General features: G+C 35.3%; 1 protein-coding gene across 2 annotated transcripts in view; it reads left to right on the top strand.

Annotated features, from left to right (window-relative positions):
- STAU2 (staufen double-stranded RNA binding protein 2) overlaps positions 1 to 16,782 on the top strand; it is a 156,110-nt gene that overhangs the window by 58,073 nt on the left and 81,255 nt on the right. For both annotated transcript variants that reach the window (XM_065752897.1, XM_065752898.1), the window contains exons 8-11: positions 179 to 391; positions 3,759 to 3,896; positions 6,960 to 7,091; positions 9,425 to 9,485. In XM_065752897.1, the coding sequence (XP_065608969.1) occupies positions 179 to 391; positions 3,759 to 3,896; positions 6,960 to 7,091; positions 9,425 to 9,485 (544 nt within the window). The remainder of the gene's footprint in view (positions 1 to 178; positions 392 to 3,758; positions 3,897 to 6,959; positions 7,092 to 9,424; positions 9,486 to 16,782) is intronic.

Genomic DNA, 16,782 nt, shown 5'->3' on the forward strand with positions numbered 1-16,782 from the left:
TCTTTATTTTCTGTCCTCAGACCTAGTACTGCCATGTATGACTCATCTAGATTTTGTGAAAACCCAACTGAATGGTTCTGTGTAGGAGAAAGACTTCATTGGTATATTATGTATGTTCTAGAAAAATAAACATTATAGGTTATAGGATGATTTGACTCAAAATACTTTTGTTTAAAAGGTGATAAAAGAAAGTGGACCTCCTCACATGAAGAGCTTTGTCACACGAGTTACAGTAGGAGAATTCACTGCAGAAGGAGAAGGGAACAGCAAGAAGCTCTCAAAGAAACGTGCTGCCATGTCTGTCCTACAAGAGCTGAAGAAGCTTCCTCCTCTTCCTGTGATTGAAAAGCCAAAACTGTATTTCAAAAAACGTCCAAAAACAATATTGAAGGTATGTGCATGCCCTTGTCAGAATTAAGAATACTTGCTTACAAAGTATCTCATATTTTAAGTCAGTAAAGCCTTGTTTGCCATTTTTCTGTCAATATTGTTATGAATTTGCTTGAATCCCATACCTTATTTATTTATTTAATTCTGAAGATGCTATGCAATTCTCCAATGCAATGACTTGTGAGGAGCTGTTTCTTAACTGGGCTCATGTGACCACATGAATTAGTTCAAGTGCAGTGGAGGATCGAAGCCTCCAAGCAACTCTGTATATTCATGAGGATTTTTAGTATCATCTCCTTTGAGAGGACTCATTGGAATATATAGCAGTCTATCCCTACTCTTTTCCTGTCTCCCCAGTTTGAAGAGAAAGAATATGAAATACTAGCGATGTGAGAAGTGTTGTACAGCCCAACTTCCTCCCCTTATGGAGCTGAATTTGGGAGTTTCCTGCTTTCAGTGTTAGTCTGTTTTGATTCTGAAAAGACTTTAAAGAAATGCAAGTGTTTGTTCACATCTCAGCCTAGCGTGTCACTTGTCATACTTTCTTCATTTCGTGTGCCTGTGTTAAGATTAGCATTTGTTTGATAATGTTCTTAAGCTCTCAAAAACAGCTTGAAAATTTTGTGGAGACCAGTCCATGGAGGACTGGTAGGCTCTGAACCATCCCTCCATTAAAATGTGTGCAGTCTCAGAGGCAGTTCATGTGCTTTTTCCTGCACCAGTGAGACATCATTAGCAACTCTGGAGTCTTCTAAGCTCAAGTTTCTTAAATGGTGCTTTTATTCTTGGTGGTGGTAGATTTATTGCTACTTAGAGAATTCAGTTATCCTGCAATGACTAGCCCTGGTTTGTGTGCTCATCCTCAATTTGTATAGAAACAAAGGACCATCTGAAGTAATCAATCCTCCACTTGACCCAACAAAAGCAGCCGCAGAGTGTCCATATATTTATGATGCATCACTTCATTGTCTCAGCATTGTAAAGCTAATCAGATTAACTTGTCATCTTTCAGATGTTTTGCAAATGGTCAAAATCTTCTAAATGGCATTTTATTTTAGGAAGCAGTTTTGCGAGGTGGTAGTAAGCATTTTGTACATGACTTCTCATTGTCTGACATGTTGGATGGTCACGTAGACCTATGCAAAATAATATTGCTTGAAGTATACATAAAGCATACTTAGCTGTTCAAGCTTGTGTTAGTTTAGTGAAGGTGATGGAGCGTTGGGTTCTTAGTGCCTCATGTTACAGTCTCTTTTGTCCCCATAATACACAGCCTCAAGACAAAAACTGTAGGAAATAACAAGGAACCTTCACATTCAAAACCTATGCTTTGGAGTAAAGCTTTAGGGCTTACATTTCATTTCTATTCCTGAAAGGGAGAAAACAAAAAACCTCTTCAGTTTTTCTGGATTTGATAACAATGGAGGTGATACAGAGCTTTTGATGAAATGCACAGCTATGGCAATATCTTGTGCTACGTTAGGCTGGGTAAAATCACACCAGTATGATGTGAAGTTTTAAAGATAGCTTGAATTCAGCCCTCAATGAATATTACCTAGATGGATACTAAAAATAAATAAACAAATACACAAAAAGTGTGACCATTTGTAATCTTCATACTACATTGAGAGCAGAGTTGTGTAGCAACATCTTGTGTAAGCAAACACTTTGGAGACTGCAAAATTGGAAAACATATATAAGTTGCTTCCTCATCTTCCTTATTTCGTTTGTCTTCAAAACACATCAAGTGATTTCTCAAGGAAATCTATGTTAATTAGGTAACTAGCCCCCACTGATATTCATGGGATATAATTCTCACAAACTGCTAGGAAAAAATTAGCATTAGAAGTTACTTAATACAAAATATCAATGCAGCTTTAAGGATCTGAAAGCTGAGAGATCTGAAAAAGGCTGTTTTCTCTGGCTTTCTCATACTGATACATTTGGCTCAAGAAGAATGCTAAGGATATAACCAAGTAAAAACCTCTTATTTCACCATATACCATTTGCCATTGCAGTCTTGAATTGAGTTATTCAAAGTTGGTGATGTTAGAAACAGACGTCAGTTGTGAAAATAACTTGATTGTGTAGGAAGTTGTTATCTTTTGAATATAAAGTCTTCTGCTTTTACTGTGTCTGTTTCTTTTAGTTTATTCTGCACATGTTTTGGACATCAAAAATTATGACAACAATAACTTCTTTATACTGGTGTATATATTTATGAGGCTGTATCTTATGTCCTGCACTTTATTTAGCCTGCTCTTCCTTTGTCTCTGCCTGGCTCCTTGCCCACACAGCTGCCCTTGTGCATGACATTGTCTTAATTCTTTCACCTTCATCTTCTCTAACGACTTCAACGATTGTGCTATGAGGGATTCACTGCACAGGTTTCTTAGTATCATCTCTTCGGGTTCTTGACCGCTTCTTTGCTTCTTGATTTGTGCTGCAAATGGAAAATGAATATCACAGTAACTTTAAAACTACTCTACATTCAAATGTCATTTACATTTTTAAGTTCTTCTGTTGTGTTACGATATTCATCTGTTAAATAAAACCACAGATAAATGTGTTAGAATCTTAATTTCTTCTCTTTTCCTCAGGTTTTACAAACAATATTTTCATAGCTGTTTGATGTGAAAGAGAATTCATTGTATGAATAATGACATTAAAATGATTTCAGAACTAATACAAATAGGTTGTAAGGACTGTGTTTTTTCACCCGTCTATGTAATCTTGGACAGAAAAATTTCTCTGTCTGTTTGTTTTCCTGCATCAGATCAGTTCTCCCATTATCAATACATTTTGAAGCATTTGAAGTATACTGTGGGTGGCTTATGGTGTGTACCATTTTTAGCTATTAGAGATTTTCTTTGTGTTTTCTAGCTTCACTGCATAAAAACATTTTGAGGGTGAATTCCTGTGGCATGCAAACAGAGCAAGCTTTCTCCACTTTTAATTGCACTGTAGGATGGAAGGCAGGAATGCTGAGATGGAAAGTATGACTTTACTTTGTTATATGGCAAATCTTTTTTGTTCCCATGAGAAAACAACTCTTAATGTACTGCATGTTCAGCGTTGTAGGAGCCTATTTTAAGGATCACAGGGAAGGGTTGTAGAAATAGGGCAGTGAAATATAATTGATGAATCTCTATTTCATCCATCTCTATAGGGTGTTCATGGATAAAGGTATCAGTAGCCCACCTTTGTTAGATATGCACACAACTTGAAACAGTGGCTGGCAAGAGGTAGCATGAAATTTGCTTATTTCTCTCAAAACGAGAATTAGATAAAGAGGTAGTAAAATAGCGTAGCATATATAATAGCGATATATAATGAAATAATTGTTCCTTCTTTTAAACCTATTTTAGACTGGACCTGAATATGGTCAAGGAATGAATCCCATCAGTCGTCTGGCTCAGATCCAGCAGGCCAAAAAGGAGAAGGAGCCAGAGTATGTTCTTCTTTCAGAGAGGGGGATGCCTCGCCGTCGAGAGTTTGTTATGCAGGTATCGTCTGCTGTTGTGTCTGAGATAGTGCCCTTGCTCTGTCATGATCTAACATGAGAAAAATGGTGGCATAATATGAAGCTTAATCCTGCATGTTTAACTTTTTGCTTTACAATCAGTTATATGACAGGAGTATGAAACAGTGTGAACTTCTTTGCAGTTGGATTAGATAATCTTTGAAGGTCTCTTCCAATTGAACTACCCTGCCCTATTCCTTCTTCTGGTGAAACAAATAGCAGTTATTTGCCCTCTAGAAGTTTTTCTTGTAGTGGTTTTATATTTTTATACTCTTATTTATAATATTTTTATATTCTTATTTATATTTTTATACTCTTGTTTCACCTAATAGCTTCTGTTTTTTTTGCCCCCTTCGTAATTTAAAATAAAAATAACTTACATTTTTCTTTTTGAAAGTTTTGCACTTGTTAATCCAAGTATTGCAGCACAAACAACTATTCTGAAGAATGAAGAATATACTCCATATTTCCAAGCAATTTGGTTTAAAAAAATAGTGCTGTAAATCTTCCAATAACTCTTTTTAGATTTTCATCTGCTTGGGTACCTTTATTGCTATTTGAAATATGACAAGAACAGCCTTCCGTCACAAGTGTTAGCCTGTCCAGTTGATGGATTTGTATATGATACAGTAGGTCATTAATGTTTCTTCGATTTTTAAATTGGTAATATTTGCAGAGATTTGGTGTAGCCATTATATATTGTGTTAGATATCACAACAGCAGGCTAAGAAAGGTATGGAACAAGAAAGAGTTATTTTTCTTGTGTTTTCATTGGAGTAATTTTGTGCCAGGACAATCTAGAATAACAAACCTGAGTATGTTTTGACCTGCTGTCTACAAGCCATACCAAAATGATAATTCTGATCATAAGCAGAATTTATGATGTACTAGCATATCACTTTCTTCTCAAGAAGAAAAGTTATGTTTTCAATGAAGTCTTTAAATCTTTCCTTCATGTCTATCTAGATAGGCTAGCAGTCTTCATTTCCTTGGGCCTCAGAGTTGGCAATTTATTCTCTCTTGAAAAAAAAAACAAGTATTGGGTTCCTTTTGTTTTAGGTTCTGATTTATGAATGTAATCTTGGATTTCCAGCTTCTTATGCTATTCAGAAGTATTTGAATTAGACCATATCTTTTCCTATGCTCAAATCCTGCCCCAGTTAGAGATGGTTCCATGTGGAGTCAGCAAAGTGCTGTGTAACGCAGTCCAATGTTAGAATGATGAGCTGAGAATTTGTACTGCCACTGAAGAATTCTCAGTAGTGGTAAAGTATTTGGCTTCAATAAAAAAAGAAACTTAAGAGCAGTGAGTACGTAAAAGATTCCACTAAGAAGTCTGGTGAATGAAAAAAATCAAAGAAATTTCATAGAGGTTTTGCTTTTCGTGTATCTTCTAAACACATGTATTTACCCTTTTCTAATATTTTCACACAAAAACCATTCTGCTGCTTCTCCTGCCTTGAGGAAGTCTCCGTGGATTCATTATGATGTGCAAAAAACCTTATCAGAATAAAAAGCCTTTGTATAAACTACTTAAACAATGTTTTCATTTAATTTAATTGAATGTGGAAGTAAAATATCTAAAGATAATATGTTCATTTTTATCTGTCACACAAAGAGCAAGTTTAGATGTGATGAAATGGATCCAATTACTTGTCTTGACCACTAGATAAACAGAAGAAAACCTCTGATGACATTAGTTGGTGTTCTGTTCCCAAAGTTAATTTCAGAAAGCTCTTTCTCTTTGTAGTCAGGCCTTTAATCCTTGATAGAGGTTATAATAATAGCTAAACCAGTTTTACAGGTCTGAGAAATAGCAGAACATTGATTTATTGTGAGCTATGTTATAAATTATCATTTTGTCTTGTCCCATTAAAGTCTCTTAGTTTTATTGCATATAAGCTTGTAGTAGATTGGCTGTTTTCTAATTGTAATTTCTGAAGTATATAGAATGTAAAAGTTCTGTTTCAAGATTATTAGTATTTCTATTTTACATGGTTGAATCTTTTTTTTTCTTGTTTAATTCTATATGTATTTTGAAGGGATATCCGAAATCATTTATTTACAACCTCTTCTTTCTGATTTAGAATTAATGGGGATATATATGAGTAAGAAAATCTAAAAGTTTTAGGAAAATAGATACGTGGTAATTTGAGGAAAGTGAATAATTATTGAATACCATAAATTACTTAATAACACACATTTATTTAAGAACTGTGTGCCTATTCTTGTCACCTTCTAAGTTCCTTCCAGAATTCTTCAGCTTACTGACCTGTAAACTTTCTTTTATTCAGATTGCTTTGACTATTTTATTTTATTGTTATTTTGGGTTTCCTTTTTTTGCAACGTGATTTGGAACTATATGTTATTTCCAGAGATAATTTGGAAAAAAAAATATCTTAATGGACAAACTGAAATATAGCTATTAAAGAATTTTAGATATTGCACAAATGACTTGCAGTGGCTGTAGTAATACCTCAAATCAGACACATACAGCGTCAGTAGGGTAAGAATAGTACCAAACCCAAGGAATGAGCTCAGGACTTGCTCTTGGAGGATATTTATCACTTATAATAAAAAAAAGTGTCTTTTTTATTTCAACATTTTAACTTCTGTTTGTGGTCTGGAGGGTATCTTGTTTGTTGGAAGTGTTTTGGACAGCACAAATACAGGTCCATCAGGGAGACAGCCTTCTTTACAAAGAAAATTTTGATAAAACCTTTTCAGATGTAAAAACAGAAAACGGAATGGCATTTCTTGCAGCGCAATGAAGTGGAAGGAATGTGAATATAGTTTTCAGCCTGTAAAAACCACTCTCTTTCAGTCACAGTCTCCAGGTCATTGTCTCTCCATTGTTCAGGATATTGTCCTGCTGATACTGGGGAGCTGCTGAAGGCTCCTACAAGGACATACCACTTTGGTACTATTCTTACTTTCTCTGGATTGCATCTTTATGAGAAGAGCTGATGCGTCAGCAAGATTATTGTGTGATGATGTTAAAGGGTCTTGCATTTTTGGTAATTATGATTAATATTTTCTTTTTAAGGTAAAAGTAGGCAATGAGATTACTACTGGAACAGGCCCAAACAAGAAAATAGCTAAAAGAAATGCAGCAGAAGCAATGTTGCTACAGCTGGGCTACAAAGCCTCTACTCCTCTTCAAGACCAGCCAGAAAAGGTGAGAACCAATTGTTTCGATGCCCAGATTTTACCCTCTTATAGATTTCTTAGCTGTATCAGCTAATCACTTGGTACGAACAGAACCTTAAACCTGGGCATTGCATTGTTGGGTTGCATGTCAGAGGTCAGCTTTCATTTCAATGCAGCAGGCAGTAATAAGTGCAGTAAGAGCAGCAGAGAAAATGTACTTCCAGAAGACAGTGTGTTTGCTAGAGTGTATATATAGTGTGTTCTTATATTTCTGCTTAAGAATAAGTCTCTTTTATACCATCATAGGTACAATGAGAAGACACCTCTTCTGGAACTGGGAAGAGTGTTGTCATTAATTTTCATACCCATTGGTATTTGTCTTCCATTGAATTTGTTCTACATTAACTCTAGAAAAATAATGGCCTTTCTAGCCTTTTAATGGCTTGGAAAAAAAAGGTGTGTCAACATTTTCTATAAAAGAAATAATATTTTACATTTGCATGTACTGTATTACGTATTTCCTTGTTAGCGATGTGCAGCTCAGCACTCCTGGCCTGACTTAACTTTATTGATTAAAGGTTTTGTAATCAAAGTGGGTTGCAGAAGTTCTTACAAAATTAGGGCAAGGCATTTGGCTGAGCTGTGGGCTCTGGACAGCTTCTGTCATACACACACACAGAGTCCTTGCATGTGTATATTTTGATCACAGCTGAAGTGTTTGCTGTGGCTGCGTCAGCCAACTCAGGTCAACAGAATGTTCTGCTGGACTTTTATAGGTACCACATGATAAATCTGTATATAGTGCTGTTGAGCAGTTAAGAAGGGGTGATGCTCTATTTTCTTGCATTCGTTAACCTATTTCTTACAGGTGCATTGCAACTCCACAAAAAAAGGACAGCAAAATAGATCTAATTACATACTTGTTGAAGTAGAGATCTTGGGATCGATGGGATAAAACACAGAAGCTTAATATTATTCTGAACACAGAGATCAAATATTGTACTGTATACATAAAATATACACTACTCAAGTTTTATGAAATGGGAATGTTCAGGATAATCGTTTTTTTATAGCTTTGTAGGGCTTAAGGACATAAAATGTCTTTAGAACATCTGAATTGATCTTCTGTATACAACAGATTGAACACATAAAGCACATATACATGATAAGTTTGTATAGATTAAAAAAAATTAGTTCTCAAACTAAACAACGGCTCCACACATAGAGCAGGAGAGATAAGTTACCATCTGGATTTGGGGATCTTATTGCCAGATCAAAATATGTGGACACATAGGACAAGTAAATGCAAGAAAAAGTCTCTTTTTTTGTTGTTGTTAGAATACATTGGAACCTTTTATTATTTAAATTTGGAGTGTCAGACTTTATTTCTTCTGACAAGCGTTCATATGGTATCTGCATACAGTATGAGTGAAATATATCCCTCTGACTGACCTGAGGGATGCTTTAATTCTGCACTGAAAAAGGACCATCCTTACTTTAGGAGTCAGCACTAATTGGGACCTGCTCAGATAATCTCCTCAACCAAGACATGTCTAGTGCTGGAGAAGAAGGAAAATGGCTGTTAGAGTTCTACTGATTGGACCATTGTAAAATTCCTTCTGTATAAATTGCACTGTAAAGATGTACCATTAGAAAATATTTGCTTGTCTCTTTGCATCCCTAGTGGGGCCCAGTGCAGATTACCTAACTATATCAAGTTGGCCTCTAAATGGAGAATTTTCACTCCTCTTCTTTCTTATGTTTTCGAAAAAATGAAATTCCTCCCCCTAAACCCATAACTGCTGAGTCCTTTCATCTCCTTTCTTCCTCTCCTTAAAACAAAAACAATTGTGAAGACAATCAAAAACTATATATGAAAAAAAGAAATGTCACATGAATCTATTTTGGTTTTACTTCTGTAACTAAGTGGATTCCTAGCAAGTAAATATTTTAAAATTACACTCAAAGTACTTTGCATTATTTATACATTCTTTCATAGGCAGATATTAAGATCTTCTTGTTTTAGAATGTAACTTCTCTGTAGTTTGTGTATATTTTCAGTTGAGAGCTGCTTATAACGTTTAATTTTAAGTCTGATTTGGTAACATTGAGTAGAGGGTAATTCCTGGAGAAATATTTATATTTCAGTGTTAGGCAGTGGTTATTAATGTTTATTCCTGAAGGGTACATTCCTCAAATAATCTACTTTAGACCAAATTTAAGATATTTTAGCAAAGATGTGTGAGCAGATGTGGCAATCCTAAGTCGTCCTTTTCAGAAGTTTTCAATGATATTTGTAAGTATGAGTGTTCTGTTTAAAGAGTAGTTTAACCTTTGTTTGTCTCTTTCTACCTGTTTCAGATTGGAGAAAACAAGAGTTGGAACGGACAGAATGTTGGGTTTCCTGAGCCAACAAGTAGCAGTAAGTATAGCTTTCTACATTTGTTGTTATTCTCAGTTATTTTGGTCTCTGTAGTATTTAGATTGTTCAAGCCAATTGAAATGTTTTCTTTAAATTTATAATGATACAAATTAAGCATCCTCTGTCTGAATATAGATATGAATAAATGCAGTAACAAGAAAATTTTAATTTACCCTTTTTTTCACCATTTCTTATAAAATTAGTCATGATTTTATGAAACCATTGAGTCTTGCAGGTTGTTGGGGAATTTAAGAAGTCATCAAACTTCAGGGTCAGTACCACATTCCAGCAAGGTTGTATGCATCTTATGTATCTTCTTCTCCAAGGGTGGAGATTTCACAGCTTCTCTGAGTAACATATAGTTATCCTCACACTGATTTATTTATTTATTTTTAACTTTCAGCCTTTTGGAACAGTTGTTTACGACCATCATTTCCTGTTTTGCTGCTACCTTTCTTCTGTAAAATGCCCAATTCCATCATTTTGACAACCCCTTCTTAGGTACTGGAAAGTTACTATTAGGTCGCATACCACTATCCTGCAAGCAGTTCAGTTTTTAATCATCTAAGAATTCCCAGTCACTAATATCTCAGTTTGCATACAGGGATGCTGTGTGATACCATGTCAAGGCCTTGCTAAAGGCAGGGTAAATTACATCCATTGCTCTCGCTTTTTTCATAAATCCAATTGTTACATCATAAAAGACACTCAGCTTGTTCAGACATTTCTTTTATCATTCATAAATTCATCCTGATTTTTCTCAACAACTGTTTTTCTTTTGTGCGTGACCATTAATTGCTTTTAGAAGACTTACTGCATGATTTGCCTAGGGATTAAAATTAGGCTGACCAGCCTGCCTTTTTTCATGATGATGGTGAGGACTTTCTCTAATTGTTGGGAGACTTCCCTGATCTCCATGACTCTTCAAGAATTATAGATAGTGGCCACAAAAGAAGAAAAATTTGTTCACTTGGAACCCTGAGATATATCTCGTTTGGTCCAGTGGACTTTTATTGATTTTATTGAAAATGACTCTAGATATCACATCAGCTTCCTCTCCTTGTTGTTTCTGTCTTCCTTAAGATCTCTCTATGGATCCAAAGGCATGGGAGACCTTGCTGGTGAACATCAGCTTCAGTTTCACTACTGTCACTATAGTTGTTAACAAATAGGACATGTCTGTAGATCTTTTTCATAGATTTAGTTTACAAACCTGTAAACCTGTGGTAACTGAAGGACTTTTTTTCACACATCAACACGGATGTATTTGCAGATACCACAGACTGGTACAGAGCAGGCTTACAGTCTAGACTGCATTTCTAATGCATGGAAGGCATTCTTAAATGGTCTTGTTTCCATTCTTATAATACCCAATTAAATTAGAATTCAAGTGATAGGTACTTAGCATGTCAGTAGCCATCATCTTTTTTCTCCCAGTGCTATTCAGAGACCACTGTGCTTAATCCCCTGAGTCCTTTACTCCTTCTTCTAGTCTAGAGGGCTCATTCATGTTAATCAGCTGATTGAAGTGTATCATTTTTGTTTTCAGAGGAGCTGTGTTATCATTTTGCAAAACAGGAAGGGTTTGAATACCTATGCAGTATTCACTTGATGTTTGCATTTGTTGTAATCCTAAAATTTAATTTTAAGTGGTCTTGAAAACCTGAGATAGGCTCTAAGATTGCCATATCTACCATTTAGCATCTCTTATTTGGATTTCCAGTAAATTTATTCTAGTAAAGTTACTGTGTTCTGTTAGCCCAGCATATTATTCATCAGTTCCCTTTGGCAGGCAGGTGCTCTTCCTTTGTGTACATAATGTACTAAATTTTAATACGAAACTTTGTGAAATAAAACTAGAGTAGTAAAGTGAAGATGTACGTTGTAGTACAACAGAAACAAAAAGGTAATGTATTTTAATGGAGTTGAAGAACAGTTTCCATTGTGCTTTTATTATGTAGTTTGTTTTGGCTGAGAATTACCCTTAAGTCTGTATCCTCCTACATACTTGATGCGTTTTTAGTATTTCCTGTTACATGTCCTTGAAATTTCTCCTGTTCCCCTGTCTCCTGTACTTTTGCAGCTACCATTGCCACAGACTTCATTTCTGTTCCTCCTACTCGTTGGCAAAACTTCTTCCCATTGATTTACTTCTTTACCTTTCATCTTCATTTCACAGTCCTAAAGATGACTTGAAACAAGAACCTGTTTGTTTCTTTGTTTGGAAGATCTTAGACATCTTTCACACGTGGAATAACAGAGGCATGAGTGTGATGTTTTCGTGATGCTTCTGGAAGTGTTGTTGAAGCCAGTATTTTTTGAGCACAACACAAATATTTGCAGCCCATATAGGAAATGTTTACTGTCAACAGGATGCTCATTTATTTCTTAGGATTTGACTTAAGCAAGTACCCACAAAAACAAAATGTGAAACAAATAAACAGTCCTAATACAAACTGTTGTCTCTTGGGAACATTCAGCTTTTGGTTTTGTTTTTCTGGATAGGGATAATTATACATGTCATACAGCATGTGTTCTAGGAGAAGCTGCAGATGAGGCATAAAACATTTGAAAATGAAGAGCAAAACTATGTAAAACTTAAAGGAAGAAGTATTTGAGTGTTTTTATTTTATATTTCCAAAAATGAAAAACAAATTGCTCACATACTATTTCTTTGTTGCCCTACCCTCAGTTTTCATAGACTAGATTTCCTTTATCTATTTCCAAAAATGTTAGTGGCCACAAAGCAAATATTAAAAAACTAATGAAAGCAATTACATTCAGAACAACCCTACCTCTCTGTAAAGGACAGGGTTTTTGTTTTTCTTGCCTAACATTTTACTACTAGGGATTTCTGTGTGACTTTTACAATCTTTGTTCTTCTGAGTACATCTGCTCCTGCTGTTTGTTCACCACCTGAAATCATAATCATTTGTTTGTGACATCACAGTTAGTCACTGTGAAGATGATTAGATTGTCATCAACAGATGACAGTGATTTCAGACGGTAAATGAGCAGCAGGAGCAGATGATCTCCTAAGGAACAAAGATACTTGATCTCTTGCAATTGTTCTTAGTACAAAACAAGCTATGAAAGAAAAAAGCAAATAGATATTCAGAATTTTCTTAAATCTCTAATGAGAATTTTCAGCATTTGTTCATATATGGCCTTAATGTAAACCCTAATTATATGGTTACATTCAAATTTGTAGTTAGAAGTCTCATGGTTTTTTTTTGGTTTTGTTTTGTTTTTGGGGTGAGGGTGTGGAGGTGGGGGAATAAATGCAAAATAAGTAATGTATCAACTTTTATATAGGAATATCTTCTCTTTGAAGGAAATAAAATTCATGTGAACTACATAGCTCTGGCACTTGGTGGTTTTATAAAAACTTTTTTTAATAGTCCTCTGTATGCTTATTTTCCAACTGGGTATTTTGATGAAGCCTTACAGTAGTTAATTTAATACCTCTGTATTTCTATGAACAGTAAGAAGTGTACAATTTGGGTATAAAGTTTTTATTTTATACTTCAGACGTTTTAAAATGAAATTTATCTGTGTTATATTTTGCTGAAACATTTAATTCCTTCTGGGGTATTTCAGAGGTGATTTCCAGTACATTGTGTGCATTTTTACTCAGTACTAAGTACTGTGGTTTCTGGAAGGATTCAAATTAGTGCGTTGGTATGTAACATGAGATTTGGGCACAACTGAGGTGTGCTGTCGGTCCTCCTCCATTCCCTGTATGTCCCTCTTTTGGAGATGCTTTGTTAGGTTATAAAAATAATGCAAGTTTTGCATCTTCAGATGTGATGCCATCATTGCTGATTATAGATGTGTATTTTTAGCATATCTAGTGTTTTAAACATGCATCCAGAAAGTGAGAGGCTTATGATGTAGGTTCAGTTTCCTTCTTCACTAGGAGAGTACCCGGAAGGTACAGAGTAATTTGGGTAATGGAAACCCCCATGTGGAGATGTGTATCTAATAATCATTATCATCTACTGACAGAGAATCAAGAATCAGATATTGTCAAAATGCAAGAAATCCACAGAGAATGCATAATCTAAAGGAATCACGGCATTGTACCATTGATTATCTGTAGATTAAAGCATTTGTAAGTGAAGGTGCAGTTACGTATTCTAGTTATTTACATAAAATACCTTCTGCATATTTTACGAGTTGGTTAAAAAAAATGTTGCAAACAACCTTTTACTTGGTTCTGGAGTAGCATGGATTATGCATAAACAAGAAACATACACTTGGATTGAGAGTCGTGGTTTAAATGTCGTTGGCCTGAGAAGGAATCCAAGTCTTAACTTTCTAGGGTACTGCTTAATGACAAAGTCTTTCATGTATAAATGTGTAAGAAGGAGCAGCCACCATGACAGTAGATAGCTGGCTCTGTGGGTAATTTCAGAGAAATTCAGCTTTTGCTTTTCCTAGTCTTCTAGATTTTCTATACAAATTACATTTGTTCAGGGTTGCTAGTCTTTTCCTTTGAAAAAGATCTGAGTGTGAAATACCAGCACAGAGCTCTTTTTTGATGTTAACTCTCAAATTCAGATTAAAGACTCTAATTCTGAAAATGTACTTAATTTTCTTTGTTCAGCCCAACAAACTGAGCAGTATCCCGCAGTACTGCATTTCTCTAAGTGCTTTCACTTTTCTGCTTTTCTGATCCCCACCCTTTTTCTCATCTGGAACCCACCAGCTACATTGCCATCAGTCTAGAGTAATAGATTCATTGAAGATCTTGAACAGAGGTGTTCTTGCTGTCAGAACCAAGACTTAATTTTCCATTCTCCCCTCCATTCTCTTTATTTGCATCAAACATCTTAGCCGGCTGACTTCCACTCCACCACTGCTTTCTTCTCCTCTGATTTCATCTTCACTCATACCTATGCTGTGTTTGTTAATGTCCCCCTTGACCTTCTTAGCTTCAGCAACCTCTCTGTCCTTGTCTTTTAGACTTGCTCATTCTTTCATCTCTTCTACATACAGGTCATGCCTTTGTTTTCATCATCACAATTCTCATTCCCTTCTTAGTCTGTTAATGAATAGTCTTGCCTGCACAGGTCACTGTCTGGTTGTACTTAGGCACTCTCCTAATTACGTCACACTCTCAAAGATCACTTTCTCGCTGCTTTTACAAGCACTGTGATCTGTCAGCTCACTAGCTTCATTTGCTCCTGCTCCAAAGCAGGAGCAAATTACCCTCTTTAATAAGAATAGTGTCTTTCTGCATTTATACCGGCTCTTTTCAGAACCCGCTTCATCTGGATTGTAGATTGCATGGGACACCATTATATTGTTGGGTCTTTATTGTGCAGAAATTATAATGTAGAAATAATAGCATAGGTGTTTTGCTTATGTCCAATAGAATATTTCATATTACAACTGTAGAAATTCCCTGTTACAAAGATTAAATCTTATTTTTAACAAAATTGTACGTTCCCATAATCTTCCAAAGTAAAGCTGTGGAATATTTCTCTGTAATAAAAAGGACTTTTCTCACTACAGTTTAACATCATTTATTACATAAAATATATACAGCTTAAGTCTCCTATGAAACTACAATTTTAGTTTGGTTGTACTGAAAGAATTTCAGTAAAATCAGTCAATCAGTTTATTTATCTATCTATCTGTCTGTCTGTCAAGACCTAACCTCGTGATGAACTAAATAGTTTTTATTTAAATGTCATGATTATTTTAAGATTAAATAAACTAGAATTTTAACGAGTGACTTTATATAACATCAGTTTGTTTAAGGTCATGTAGACAGATCATTGGTGGAAGAACATTGTGTAATGACAAAACATTTTTTCACATCTGAATATTGCAGTAGCTAGTGACTTAGAAATACCACAGATAGCTGTGGTAAGTAGATAATGATTGAATCTTGGCTTTTCCAGCCAAGATTGTGTGTAGACTATTACTGAAAACATAATGGACATACTATTCGCCTATTCAGTTGTTTGACTGATGTTTTCTGAGTTCCTGCTGAGGTAATAAAATTGGAAAATATTCCAGTATATAAATAGGTTTTTTACAATGAGTGAAGTATGAAAATGTAATTACTTTTTATGATAATATTTATATTTTTCAGTCTTGTTATTGAAATAGTTATTTACATAATTTTTTTTTTTTTTTTTGCTCTCAGTGAATTTGTAATAGAGTATAAGACAAGTTGAGAATGTGCCAGTTCTGTAGAGGAATTGTTGCAAGTGTAAGTTCTCCATGTGTCTTCAGATTTTTGTCCATTTTAATTTACATATTAGTGAAATCAGGGTTGGATTTGGGTCTAATTCTTCTTAATACCTTAGTGCAGAATGTTGCAATGTATTTTCAGCAGTGCAATGGAAGGCTTTATTCAATATGAATACAGGTAAAATTGACTGAAAGAAAGCTGTTGGATGGTTATTGATTGAGTTTTCTACTCAGTTCCAGAAAATACTGATAATCTCTATGAACAATCTTTTTTTCATCCACTGATGAGTTATTTCAGTGATAATGGTGTTAAACAATTTATGAGCAAGTCAAATATTGAGTTATGTCATCGTTCATTTTGTGTCACTTCGCAAGACACATAAGCATTGCTTGTGTCCCATACCAGTGGTTGTAGCACAGAGAAGAGCATGTACTCTACAGGAATGTCAGAGAAAGCTGTTCACCAGCTACAAGGTTTCTGACACACCAACAAGTATTACTTTTCTGTTGGATAATGGGAGCCCAGGGAGAAAATTGTAGTTTGTGGTTTTGGTTTAGACCGCATATACTTAGTTTCCTTGAAACATGAGAAGTCAGTGAGTGGCCTTGAAACACTAGAAGTCATTGAACAGATACTATTTAGAAGAGTATATCTACAGTGTTCATCAGGAAAAAAGAGAAAATAGCTTCATTACATATGTGGATTGACAATACAAACCTGATGTTGTAGATGATCTTTTGGAGTTGCTTGATAAAATTAAAATCTTAGCTTTTTCTGATCTTCCTGACAGAAGTAGTTAACTGAAAATGGTTCACCAGTGTTACTGGTGTGGTCACTTTAGGAGTTGCAGGCAATACTGCCATCGCTGTGAACTTTTCACAACTTAGAAAGCCCGCTGCTATGGGGTAAATTGTTTCTGTCCCTGTATCCAGTAAATTCAGTTTTGCAGTCTTAATTATATTCTAACATTTCCAAATGGTGGCTGCCCATTTGCAGAAAGGTCTCCCTTGAGACCTTTCTGTCTCCTCTGGCAGGGAGACCCTATAGACAATGGATTAGGGTTAAAAATAGCACCATTTCAGCAGATCT

The sequence above is a fragment of the Cyrtonyx montezumae genome, unplaced genomic scaffold, assembly GCF_038088225.1.
Source record: "Cyrtonyx montezumae isolate F1298 unplaced genomic scaffold, pur_monq_1.0 scaffold_8, whole genome shotgun sequence".
Lineage (NCBI taxonomy): Eukaryota > Metazoa > Chordata > Aves > Galliformes > Odontophoridae > Cyrtonyx > Cyrtonyx montezumae.